The sequence below is a fragment of the Juglans microcarpa x Juglans regia genome, chromosome 1D (assembly GCF_004785595.1).
Source record: "Juglans microcarpa x Juglans regia isolate MS1-56 chromosome 1D, Jm3101_v1.0, whole genome shotgun sequence".
NCBI lineage: Eukaryota > Viridiplantae > Streptophyta > Magnoliopsida > Fagales > Juglandaceae > Juglans > Juglans microcarpa x Juglans regia.
This window is the reverse complement of record NC_054594.1, coordinates 22,927,282-22,941,178: the sequence shown is the minus strand read 5'-3', so window position 1 is coordinate 22,941,178 and position 13,897 is coordinate 22,927,282. Positions and strand designations below refer to the sequence as shown.

Here is a 13,897-nt window from a genome sequence, read left to right as displayed (position 1 = left end):
AGCTTTATGAAGGTGCATATGTTGCTCTGATGTAAAGGAGAAACTCAACCACTGCAAAAAGCCATATTCCTTTCAACAGGAGTTAAATAACTCTTATCTTCAAAATGTCATCATGGTCTTTGAATAAGAGCTTGTTTTTGGTGCACTTTCATTCTTGATCCAACAATTGGAGAACATCATAGAGGCCTAATGTTCATACACCTTAGATGTACCCCCTTGAGCATTAAGCCAAAACCCAATGTTGCCTTTTTCTTCATTTTAAGCTAAACAATAGCCTTTGTCTTCATTTGAAGCAAACACAACAGCGTAATTAAAAATAGTCAAGAAAGGTTGATTGTTTTACAGAAATATGTCAACCTAGAGGGCATCTTTTTTAACATTTGAATCAAGAACAAAAATCTTTGGATCAACTTCAAAATCTTAGAACTATTGGTTCCCCAACCACACAGGCCTTGCTTTAGCACCATTCCAAATTAGCTAATATAGAGAGTAGTTTGTTACCTACCAATTTTGCAGTGGAATTGGGGACTGAAAGAGTGAAAAGATCATAAGATATTCAAGATCAAATTACAAAAAATTAAAAGTTAAATGCCGAAAAACTGGTTTGAAAAAATTTCAGGCTATATTCAATAATGTTTCAACCTGTACATAGTGGCTCCTAAATCCTTTGAAAAGAGATGCACAACTCATGGAAATGGTCACAACTACCCAACAAAAAGTAAAATACACACGCATACACACACAATCAACAGATTCAGGTTGAATTGATTCCCGGATAAATACTAAAAAAATTATGGCTTCATAAATAGTAATAGAAATTTCAGTTCAGCCCAATAACAAGTAAGTTTCTATCTTTTGATTATTACAGAGTCAAGAATCTAACCGTAGTATTACATGAGAAAGAAGTTCCGCCATTACCTTGTTTTCCCACTCAAACTCTGCCCACATGGTTCTAAAAGCTGTGTCACTACAAACTGCCGGAGAGATGTAGTCCATGATGTCTATATGAATGTCATTCAGCACAACCACTGTTCGCTCATGTACATTAGAAGTCTCATAAACAATGTTCCCGAATATGACTCCCGTCTCAGTAGAGGAAACCTTGATATTGGCCTTTATTTGTTTGCTTGATTCAGGAGCTAGTGTATAATTCTGAGGGCGTTCAACAAGTTTAAGATCTCCCATAGTTGCCAGCTCCAGACACAAATTCTGTAAGGTATCCTTAGTTCGATTGATAACTGTAACATCAAGGACTATGTCATAATGATGAACAGTCACATAAGCTTCAGCATACACTGGATCACTAAATCCAGTCAGTTGAAGAATGCGGTTAAGCTTATTCGCATCATCCCCATCCTTTACAAACTCCCCAGTTGCACGCTTTAAATCATCTTGGACCTCATCTTCTAGTTCCAGTTGGCTCATACCCTGGAAGTTAGATGCAGTCAGAGCATTGATGCACACCCATAAGGAGAAATTTATACATACATACATATATATAGATATATATATTTGTTATATTACGTAATAGTACAACAATCATTAATCAAAGAAAGATGACATCTAAACATCATAAATGAAGAAACACCAATATACTCACAAAAACAGAAATCAGTAAAAAGATTGAAAAGATTTCTATCAACAAAGGATGGAGGTCCCCCCAAAGTTTTCAGTGTCTATTACTAGTTACCAAACTCTATTAAATTAGCCCCAAAATTTTAATTTGGAACGAATGGTACACAAGTTGAAATATCCACCACAAATTATTATATCTTATTGTACTAGATTGAGCATAGGAAGGTGGCGAAGAGATCCAACATTGCTTGGGAATGAGAAGTTCTTGCCCTTATAATGATCCTAGGGGACTCCAATTGTAACTTTTACTAGTCTTTTCAAGCACGGGCTTAGATGCGGCTTGGACCTACTTTGGGTCATTACAAATTATATCAAACCCAATCCCAATGACAAGAGTGAAACTTGAGCCATGCTACATATGATGGAATGGGTTAACAAGGATGTCGGGGATTTAAGGGGGGAGATTGTACTATCCGGATAGAGTATAAGAAGGTGGTGAATGATATCCCACATTTTGTTTGGGAGGGAGAAATTCTTGCCCTTTATAATGAGTCCAAGGGATTCCAATTGTAACTTTGACTATTTTCCCTTTGTCATTACATTAATCTTATTAATTAAAAGAAACAGAAAGGAGATTGTGAAAATTTACGGAAAATAAAGAAAAAGATGGGGCAACAGGGTTGCATGACAAGTTTATGTTCTTGTTCAAATAATCTTCTATATTTATGCTAAGATTCATACCCATTTCTAACATAACACAATGGACCAAAAACTAGAAAATATTCATGGTGAATCTAGCAACACTGCATATAATTGACAAGAGCAGAGCAAGAGGAGATCGATAAAGTTTTTCATGTTCCTGCAATCTGTTCATATTCTCTGACTCAACAAATATATATTTGTATGGTGATACTACTAGGAACCTTTCAAACTATGGACATGCAGTCACAGCTCGGGCATCTATAGCAGAAGGAAGTGTCTAAATGATTAAAAATAATTCAGGAAAGATAGCAGTGCTACAAACCAAATGAGACCATCATATTCATCCTAGTCTTTATAACCCAAAAACAGATACATAACATATCACAAACACAATTTTTTACCTTCCTGCTCTTTAAATGGTAGAAATCAATCAGGTCATCTGGTTGTGCATGAGATATCTGAGCCTTTGCCTTTAATTCCTCTATTTCGCGAAGTTGTTTTTCTGAAAGCATTTTAACAAAACTAAGACGACAAGATTGCAACCATATTTTCCTTATCTCGTCACCAGTATTAAATAGCAATCTTATACATAGGACAATCCTATCATAAGAATCGTTGTCAATTGGGTGTGGAAGAACAGGAGATTGTCCTAATTGCAGCATAGAAACCATGATCAACAGTGCTTGTGTAGATGCCCTATTCACTTCAACTTTAGAAGGCTGTACCTCTTCCAACCTCAGAACAAGCTTGGTCAAAGTGTAGGCCACAACTGCCCCGAGGAAAAAGTCACCAGTGAGAAGCAGGGATCTAAGATTCCCAGATGCCAAGGATCCTTGAACAAGGGTAGGAAGGGAAAAAGCATTTTCAGAGGCAGCACTCTGTGTAGCATAGGTGCCATCAGCAAGAATAGCTGGTCTTTTTGAAGAAATAGTAATGGAGTTAACTTGCTGATCCTTCTTTGAAGAATCAGTAGCTTCCTCTTCTTCTGAAACTGAGTAAAAAGGTAACTCTCCAAGACACTGTTTAATGGTTGCAATGCCACTCCCAACTTCAGAAAGTGATAGGCAATACTCTCCAATGATCCAAAGAGCACCAGCACACACACGTGCAGATCGGATCTGGTAGAAAGTGTCCAATAGCCTTGTTATTATCGAAACCCTAAGTTTAGGGTTGGTTTCAATTATCTCCCGAACAAAAACAACAACATCAACAGCTGACCCAACATTACTGTCACCCAAGAAATCCATTAATAGGTGCACCACTGTGCTTGCAACTTCTGGGAACTTAATTGCACAGGAATGAATGGCTTGAATAAGCATCTGCCTGTATTCACCATTCTTCTCAAGCTCTCCACTCTGAGTTTTAACAACTTCCTTCTTCAAAGTAAGAACAACCTCATTGATGTTCCGTGGAGTGATAAGTTCAAGAACAATGTCAATCGTCTTCCTCCGAATGTCAAGATTAGGGCTAGAAAGTGCCCTAAGCACATCCATGATCATGTCAACCATAATATCCCTATGAGAAGACTTGAGTTCATTCAGCCGGTCAAGCACAATAAGCTTCACATTGTTGTCGCTTTGAGAAAGAAGCAGTTGACAGTAAGTGTTTGCAGCAGCTCTAATAGCAGTAGGAGCAGATGACAGAGAAACAAGTGTGCTCGCACATTCATAGATAACTGCAGTTGAAGTTGCATTCAGTAAGGATATAATAATTTTAATGTACTTCCCCTTCTCGCCTCGATTTGTTCTGCACACCTTTCGGATCAGCTCCAAGACAACCATCTGAAGCGATTCACCCCATTCAGAGACCCTGTCAACATGAGTCAAAAGGTAACTAATCGCACGATCCTGAGCACATGTAAAGAGCATGAGAAACGCATTCCGCTTAGCTGATTGGTCCTGCTCCGTTGAAAGAACCTTCTCAATCATATCAGGTGCATCGACCAGAAGTTGCTCACCCTGTGGAAGCTTATATATTGACATCACAGCCAATATAGTATTCCTTCTAATATATGGATGCCTGTGCTCCAGATTTTGCAAAACAGAAGGGATTAACGGCTCAATTATTTCAGTCTCATTCAACCGGCAAAGAAACCTCAAAGTTACACCACGAATATACTCATTCGGGTGCTGAAGGTTGTTCCTCAAATTTTGGCATATCAAGATCATTTCAGGTAACACCTTACCCTTCGCATCAGTTTTGTCAATGAGCTCCAAATATAGCAGAAGTAGTTTTTGGACTGTATGGTCCTCAGAGGGTAAAACATATCTGACAATCGTGATGAAAAGCTGAGGTAGTGTTTCGCCATTCAACAAAAGCATGATTGCTTTCTTCATCGCATCAATTTTGGCAGGCACATCATTGCCTTCAAGAGCTTCCTTAATCTCATTTGCAATTGCAGGAGTCCCTTTGTCAAAGTGAACGAGCAGAGTACAAGATTTCTCCATTTCTTAACTGCTTCCGGAAAGAACATCAGACTCATGAACGCATATCAAGAATTTTAAATATGAGCAATATTGTTTATGAAAACCCAAAGAAAACAAGTTCTTCATTTGCTTAGACCCTAAAGGTAGTAGAGAAGCCAAAATTAAAAAGAGTATTAGCATAGTAATGCTCATATCCATAATAAGGGACTAAATTCAATTATAAAAGCGAAGTTCAGATTTTTTTTTTTTTTTTCCCTCTTTTGCTCTACCTTCATTCTTCTAAAGATCAAAATTTCAAATGGAAGGAAAAAAGAAAAAAAGCACATCATCTGGATGTAGAATGATACTTTACAACACTCACTAGTCACTAATATATTCAACAAAAAATTTATAACTTTACCATATGTCTCCTCTCACTTTCTCCCGACCCATGCTAGGACCAGCAGGCCTCCCAAACGACACCTCAGACATCTATACCTATCACTTGAAAAAAAATTCTTCGACTCTTTCCATTGAACTTTTAAATTTTCACCAGACATGATAGGTTCCAAGAAAAGAAAAAATATAAATTTTTTTTATAGGTAAAAACAAACAAAGATAAAATGAAAATTCATTTTACATAAAAAATAAAATCTAGTTGCTCCGTTGTTTTCCCAAAGAAGCAAAGAACTGAGGGAGAGATTCTCAAAAAACGCAGCAACACAATCAATATCACTTCAAGGGAACGAGTGATGAGGGAATTTGATCTAATCCGCTCTGACCAGATGATGAAGCGTTTCCAAAAAAACAAAAAAGAGGAAAGGACATCAAAAGAGAGCTAAGTAAAAAAAAAAAATTCCTGGAAACAGATTCGAGAAGCAGAGAGCCAGAGTCATGGCATTGAAAAAGAGATCTTACAGAACCGAAAGAAATGAAGAAACCGTAATTGCCCATCAACCAGAGGAGAAAGAGGAGGCGAACTTATATTCACAGCATATCCCGACAACATAAGATCTAATGTTCAAATTCTAAAGCAAAACCCAATAATTTTTGACTGATAACGAATACTGGACTAGATCTAATCGATAGCCAAGAAAATGTAGGAAAAGGAGAATAGAACACGGTATAAGATCAAGTATCAAAATGCAATCCGGAAAATACGGTCTCTCTATTTGGATTCTCGAATATCAGATCAAGAATCCATATGCGACACCAATTCACCACTTCAATTACGGAAAAAATCTAAGACACAATGACAGTATGTATGGTCTCCGACAAAATGTAGGGAAGGAGAAGAAAAGAAAACATACCATCTCAACATTAAGATTGAACAGAGACACCATAACAACGGAAAAAAAAAAACGAGATTCGGATTTCAATTTCTTCTCAATTTTCTTCGAATTTCTAAACATCTAAGGAGAAGGTGAATCCGCGATTTCAAGCGATCTTTAAAGTTAAAAAACAATAACATAGGGAGAGAGAGTGAGAGAGACGAAATGTTACCTTTTGGGATGAGATGCTAGAAGGGGGGATTCGAGGGAACAGGAGCGATGCGTGAGCTCCGAGTGCAGAAATGATTGCAAAATAAGATCTGAAATGTTTGCCTATTTATTTATTTATATTGTGTTGTAATTTGTTCCTGGGAACGACCAAATTGCTCTCCGCTATCAAGAGTCTTTCTAGTTTCTACTGTTCGCTTGCTCGAAAAGCCCTTGAAGGTAAATTCGAAAAAGAACAAGGGCCAACAAAAGATAATAAAAAAGAAAAAGGACTTTAAACGTAATTCCATTACCGTGAGAGAAATTATAAGGTTTTTAAAAAAGAAAAATGATATTTTGTCTACTCATTTTGACATCTCATATATTTTTTTTTAATTTTTTTTACTTAATATTTAAGTAAGTGATTATTTGTATATTAATATTTTTTTATAATTATTAAAATATTTTAAAATGATAAAAAAATATAAATTAAAAAATTAAAAAAAATATTAAATATGACCTGCGGTCAGATTGAGCAAACTAAAAATTATAGACACGTCACACGTTATACTCACATCCTGTTATAGAATATCATGTCAATTAAAATTAAATTACATAAATTAAATATTATATCACTTTATTCCCAGAGTACCTAATATTTTTTTTGGGACAGAGGGGTCAATACTTCCCCACACCAAGATTTTTTTATTTTTTCATTTATTTTTATTTTCTGAATTTTTTATATATTTGAAAACTTTGTTTTTTCAATAATTTTTTTCAAATATTCTTCTTAATTTTTAATTTTATGTATTTTGAAATTATTTTTAGATATTTATTCATGTCTTTAGAGCATTTTCATCTGATTCTATATAATTCTCTCTAGATTTTAGCTAAGAATCATACTTCTTATAATTTTCTCTTAAATTTTACTCATCTTTAAAAAACTCCATACATCTCATTTCCTATCATTTCTGGATGGGAGATTTCACTATAATGAGATTGTTTACAGTCTCTCATAGCCACTCATTTCACATTGTACAATAGAAACTGTAGCTCTACTCGTTGGAGAATAAGTTCTCTCTGGAGCTCTTAGATTGAAGAAGAAGTCCCCAATCAAAAGAAGTCCCAGTCCGAAAAAAGTTGAACCCCCTATCCGTAGGTTCCCCTTGTCTTTTATCTCTTGCCCCATTTTTGCTTTAAGTCACTTTCTTACTTTTCTTTTCTGACACATTATTTTTCCTTACTTTTCCTTACTTTATGTCAAATCCCTCATTTTCCTCTCCTGACATTATTTTCTCATGCCTCCTAACACTTCCAAGCCTTAATCCCTTATTGTCCCTTCTTCTTCTCTCATATTTTATCTTCTAGCGAGTTCCCCCTTCAATCGACTGGGTCTAGGAAATTCCTTTGGGCGGGGGAAAAAATCATCTCACAATTACTCCGCTAATTCCTATCAAACATGTCTGATGGGAATTTTTTAGCCTATTTTCCATTTGCCTTGCCTCATTCTACTGGGCAGTCAATTTTTTCGCTTGTCGGTCTTTAGGTAGGGTTGTACCCCGCCGAACCTTCATGTAGTCGATTTGTCCTACTGATTTCCTTTAACCTTATTTTCCTTCCATTTCTTATTTACTTTAGGTGCCTTTTTCATAGCTATTCCCTTTAGCCACATTTTCCTTTCGCTCATATTTCCTTAGCTGCCTTTTCCTTTCATATTTATTTCCTTTGTCGTTTTTTCCTTTCATTCCTATTTCTTTAGCCACCTTTCCCTTTCGCTCCTATTTCCTTAGATGTCTTTTCCTTTCACTCCTTCCTGCATTGTCAGAGAGTTAGTTTTTGTTTGTGAAGATTCTTTCGATGAAATTTCATTGGTAGAGATTCTGTTGATGGAAATTTCGTTAGTGGAGATTTCGTTGATAGAGATTCCATTGTTAAGGATTCTTTTGTTGAAGATTCTTTTGTTAAAGTTTCTGTTGATGGAGATTCTGCTGATAAATATATCGAATAGCCGACGGCCAACCCGCACTCCTCAGCGAGAGGGATAGAGTCACCTTTGGCGTGACTCGTCCCTTTTGCCTCGCGGGGTGGTAGGTTGGAGCTGGTGGAGTTTTCTTTGGTAGAAATTTTGTCTTCGGGTGGTCAAAGGCTGACCCGCACTCCTCCGCAAGAGGGTTAAGGCAACCTTTAAGGCCTACCTTTCCATTTTCCCTCATGGGAAGGTAAGCTGTTGATGGTGATCTTGTTGATGTAGATTCTGTTGATGAATTCCATGTCTTTCTCTTCATTATTCAGGCGGTCCATAAACTCATCCTACTCTTCTTCAGGAAGAGGTTGGAATACCTCAAGTCAAACTGCCTCTCTCTATCCCGAGAAGATAATTTGGACAACGATGTGGCCGGTCCACTTCTTCACCACGGTGGGAATCGAGGTAATTATTCGGGTAGCGTCAAGGCTAAACCCACTCTCCACTGGGGAGGGATAAGGCAACCTTTTAGACCTACATTCCCCTATGATATCCCACATGGAGGTAACTTGTTCATGCAGTTTGTTACTAAATCCGCTCCTGCCCATTGATGCTCATGAGAAAGGTACAAGTTTTTTTCTTTTGGTAGCTGAGGATTAACCCGTACTCTGCCGCAAGAAAGATAAGACAACCTCTAAGGCCTACATTTCCTTATGTTGCCCCGCGGGGAGGTAATTCGGACAATGACATGCCTGATCTACTCCTTCACCATAATAGGGGTCGGGGTAAATTATTAGGGCCGCCTCAAGGCTGGTCCCGCTCTCCTGGACGAGGAGGCTGTAACACCCTGCTTAATTAACCATTAGATCAACCCTTAAGCATTCTAGATTAGGTTTTTAATTTTAGGTTATTACTTACATTAAAGTTGATAGTGAGGTTAGCCTTAATCTTGGCACTTAGTACCATTAAACTAAGGATTAGAGAAGCAAGCCCATTAGTGAATTTAGTAAGGATTTTAGGACCTTAGTGCATTCATGGGCTTAGCCTAAGAAACCTTGAAACCAAGCCCATAAGAAATTCAAGATTTGGTAACTAGCATTGGCCCAAGCTTAAGAAAAGCATAAGGCCTTTGGGCCAAACTTAGTGTAGAATGGACCCATGGCCCAATTAGGCCAAGTCAAACCTTTTCAAACCCATCTCAGTGGATCTTGAGATTTCTTTTCAACCCTAGAAATTTGGATATAAGGCCCCTCTCATTCAATCCCAAGAGCTCATAAGCCATAAACCCACACACTTGGCTCTTTTAAGCCCATAAGGCCCAAAGCCATGTTTGGGTTTATTTTACTATTCAATTTGAAAGTCCAATACACCATACTATTGTTTCTTTAAGTCCAAATCTTACCCTAAGTACCCAAATTAAATTTTCAAAATTGGCTAAGAACATTAACCATCATACTTGAAGTTAGTGAACTTTAAGCCATGCTTTGAAACTTAATTTCATTTAATCTTTTCTTAACCTTCTAATTTGAATTTTTCTTGATTGATTATTTCATTTCATCATATTTATACCTTACTAATACCCTAGCTAAACCTCCCCATATGTCATTAAGGAAAATGACATATCGAACTCCAAACTTGCAACAATTGGCTATTGTGTATCACCTTTGAGTACTTGGACAGTTTTGTCCTTAGGCCCAATATTTTAGTGGCTTGGCCTCAATGGTAATATGATCCTTAGATACCTCATGAGACCCCTTCAAACCCATAATTAGCCTTGGACGAAAATGATTCCACAAACCAAACCAAGAAGCCAAACTAATTGTACCTTAATCTAGTTTGAGTGGGAACCGGTTGGGTTGGAATTTAACCAACCATCTGCCTTGGTTGAGCCACCACCCCATGGCACCTCCATCATCACCCAATCCCCAAGAGGTCCCATGATCATCATGAGAATTTGGCTCAGATTTTCCCACCCAAAAACCATCCAAAACCAAATTCAAAAATTGCCAAGCAAAAACCACCAGAACCAACCGGTTTGCAAGTGTGGTTTGATTGACTTGTGGTCATCTGAATTATGCCCCACGATCTAGACACCTCTATAGGACCATTTTAGCTACAGAAAGAATAAATCATGGTCGTTTCAAGCCATTATTCCCCCTGCATAAGGTGACATAAGCCACGGAAAGCAAGCTAGAAAATTTCCAGACTGGTGCACCACCCACTTCACCCAATCACCAAGCATCCAAGCCAATGTCTCCTCCTCTCTTGAACCCTATAAATACCTTCCTCACTTCCTCATTTACTCCACACCTCAACTCCAAGCTTCCTCTTGAGTCTTGAAAGCACTTCTCTCCCTTAGAGATAAAAAAAGTAAAACTGAGTGAGTTTTGGTAAGTTTTTGAGTGTTCTTGAGTAAGACTATCTTGAGTGCTTGGAAAGCCACGAAATTTGTAATTTTTCTTAATCTTAATCTTAGTTAGCATGTCAAGCTTTTTTTCCAAGTGTTGGTATAACATTTGGTTGAGTTTTGAGACTGTTATCATGCTTAGTTCAAAGTCAAGTCTTTAAAGAGTGGTTTGAATGATTAAATGATTTTAAGTGGAAATTTAGCTATGACATGTCTTAAGCATGATTTGATATAATTTAATATTATTTTAGAATTATTATGGAAGATTTTATTTGTGGTTAAAAGCATGTCATGATAGGTTTTAAATCTATCTTATTTTATCATCAAGTATGGATCGGTTTTGAATAAATGAAGATTTAGGATATCTTAGCCATGATTAAATGTTGGGATGAACTTGATTATCCAATAATTAGCCTTCATTATGTCATTAAAGATGTTAGCGATCATTTGTGATTAAAGAAAATCTCATATGCATCCATTCATAGGGATCAATAGTTGAAAACATACTTAGGCATCAATTAGAGTACATGCCACGAGTTGGAACTGTTTGGGCAAGTTTCACTTTTAGTTTTGAAAATACAAGGGCATAGATGGCTTTAGAATGCAAAAAATATAAAGTCCATGAATTTTGATTAAATTTGAATTTTTTTTGCAATTAGAAAAAATTTAGAGCATTAATGGCAATTTTTGAGAGTCTAGAGGTATTTTTGTAAATACCTATTTTTGAAACTTTTGATTTTGAATCTCAACCATAGAAGTATTAATCCGAACTTAGCTCGCACTGGATTTCAGCAGCTACGATTTTTTTTCGAATTACTCAGGAAGTTTATAAGTTAACCTCTAACTTACACTTGAAAGATTATTTATGAATTATTAATAAATGTTTCATTCATATTTCAATTATCATTTTGAGTATAAAATATCATGTTATACGATACATTGAGTGCATACTTACATGACATGTGATATTTTTCACCATTTTTGCATATTGCAACTATAAATGTCATTTTTGCATGAAAATTTACCACATATGCACATATCATGAAAAACATTTTTCAAGCGTAGCATGAAAATAATTTTTGTCATGACCTCAAAGGCTAGTATGTGCAATTATCCTAGTGGAACTCCTCTATCCACTCTGGAGTGTTTAAAAATGGAGTGGTAACCCCTAGGTTGACAAACAACAGTCAACGGGTTTCGAATGGGTTCTTTTTAAAAAACGTCATAGCAAAATCAATATGTTATGATGCCTAAAATTGGTGGGTGTACACGTTATGATATTATGATGTTATGTTATATTTACCAATGCATTTAGAACGAGTCTATAGAAAATGAAGTTTCAACATGAATTGTACTACGACTACCAACAGGTACTCACAATACATATGGGGAACTGTGACGTTACCACACGTTATGATGTTAATTATGAATTGCTAATAATGATGAAGTCATGATTTCAAAAGTGATGGCAAAAATGTTTACTAAATGAAAACACGTGTCTCCATTTTTCTAAAATGTTAAGGAATCTGGATGGGAGACATGCATACTGATTTTTCTGCATCTCATGCATTGCATATTTATCATGCTTTATGTTTAATTTATCTTTGTACAAGTTGGTTGTTTAATTTACTGATATTTCAAGTAAATGTCACCCTTTATGGGACCATTATCATTCCACTTGAAATGATAAAAGTTGTGCTAGGACTCGAGGAGGATGAGATAGATGGAGCGCTGGATCCGCATGATTGAGGAGGAGCTAGATCTTGAGAGAAAATTGGATTTAATCCTAATGCTTATAGCCTAAGTCCTTCATACTTTAGATCGTATGAAAAGAATAATTTGACTTTAACTCTTAGTTGTACTAAGTCTATACTATATTGGTATTTTGAACTTGATGATTACTAATAAAATTGGAATGTTTTTAGTTATTCTGGCATAAGTTATACTTTCACCTTTTAATTTCGTTGCGATTATTGTATATTGCTAGTTGCATACTAGGATGCATTACATAGTAACTGTCATGTACGGGGGTATATAACCTTGTGTTGCATTTCCCGACGCTCTAAGTCTCCGTTCCATCCCAAGCGAAGATTGAGGGCGCCACAGAGGCTGAGTTGCCTGCTCGCCTATCATCCTTCGTGGGGAGGTAAGTTGTTTGGGCAGTTTGCTCTGGACATGCTTCCACTCTGTGACATCACAGAAAATGGTAAATTGTGGTCAGGCTGGCACTAATCTCACACTTCGTCGCAACATAGGTTAGGGTAATTCATTCAGGGAGCCGCAAGGCTGATCCCACTCTCCATTGCAAGAGGGACAAGGCAACCTTTAGGCCTACCTTTCCATATGATATCGTATAGGGAGGTAAGTCATTCGGGTAGTCTGTTACTAAACCCATTCCCACCTGTTGAAGCTTACGAAGAAGGTAAATTTTTAGTTTCGGATTGCCGAGGACCGACCCACACTCCTCTACAAGAGGGATGAGGCAAATTGTTGCCTCGCGGGGAGGTAAATTGTTGATGGAGTTCCCGTTTAGTGGAGTTGACTTTCCTGATGGAACTTAGTTGATTTTGTCGTTACATGTTACGCTAATTGGAAATATCGTGTTGGGTCGTACAACTAATGTTTCGCTCCACAAGAAATAATTGTATTAGTAAAACAAAATTCACATGAGTTTTGATTGGGACAAATCGGAGCGTATAGCTGCTATGATTGATTTTTGCCCGCTATTGTTTAATTTTTTCCTTCTTCCTCTCTCTTTTTTTTGTTGTTGCTTGACCAAAGCTGCCCGCTGATGTTTGCCATTTCCTTTCTTCCTTGCTCTTCATTTTTATTTCTACTTCCGTTTTTTTTTTTCTTTCTTTTCCTCTTTTTCTTTCTCCTTCTTCCCATTTTTTTTTGTTGTGTTTAGCAACCAGCACATATAAGGTTAATTCCAGATGAAGAGCAGGCGGTTGATGAGTTGTTGGTGATAAGTGCTCTGGCCGTGGGGTCTGGATGTTTTTGGCCGATGGGTTTTTGGTGACAAACGCATGGGTTGTGGAGTCCAGTGTGCCTGGCCGCTGTCCATGATGCAAATGGTCGAGGAGTACATCCACTGGCCATGGTGCACATGGTCGAGGAGTACATGTAGTGGCCGCGTAGTCCTTGATTGCAACACATGGCGGACGTGTAGTGGAACTTATGTGGAGTTTCTGCTCGTGGCGTGGCCAAGGAGTGGAGGTCGACGAGCGAACCTTTCTAGGGTGCCACTGGCCAGGAAACACGTGGCCGAGGAGAGGAGATGAGGCCGCATAGAATGGTCGTGTAGAGTGGCCATGTAGTGCCTGCCTGTTAGTGGTCGTGGAGGTTGCACGGTCGTGCATCTGCA

The 13,897-nt window shown here is 37.4% G+C and overlaps 1 protein-coding gene across 2 annotated transcripts in view; it reads right to left on the bottom strand.

The window, feature by feature from the left end:
• The window catches only part of LOC121254637 (coatomer subunit beta-1), a 31,677-nt gene that overhangs the window by 10,079 nt on the left and 7,701 nt on the right, over window positions 1-13,897 (bottom strand). The window contains exons 1-3 of one of the 2 annotated variants that reach the window (XM_041154761.1): window positions 6,186-6,394; window positions 2,679-4,731; window positions 919-1,428 (exon numbers count right to left, since the gene is read on the bottom strand). In XM_041154761.1, the coding sequence (XP_041010695.1) occupies window positions 919-1,428; window positions 2,679-4,724 (2,556 nt within the window). In that variant the 5' untranslated portion in view covers window positions 4,725-4,731; window positions 6,186-6,394. Of the gene's footprint in view, window positions 1-918; window positions 1,429-2,678; window positions 4,732-6,185; window positions 6,395-13,897 lie in introns of those variants that run through there. The other variant, XM_041154766.1, reaches the window with a different exon arrangement.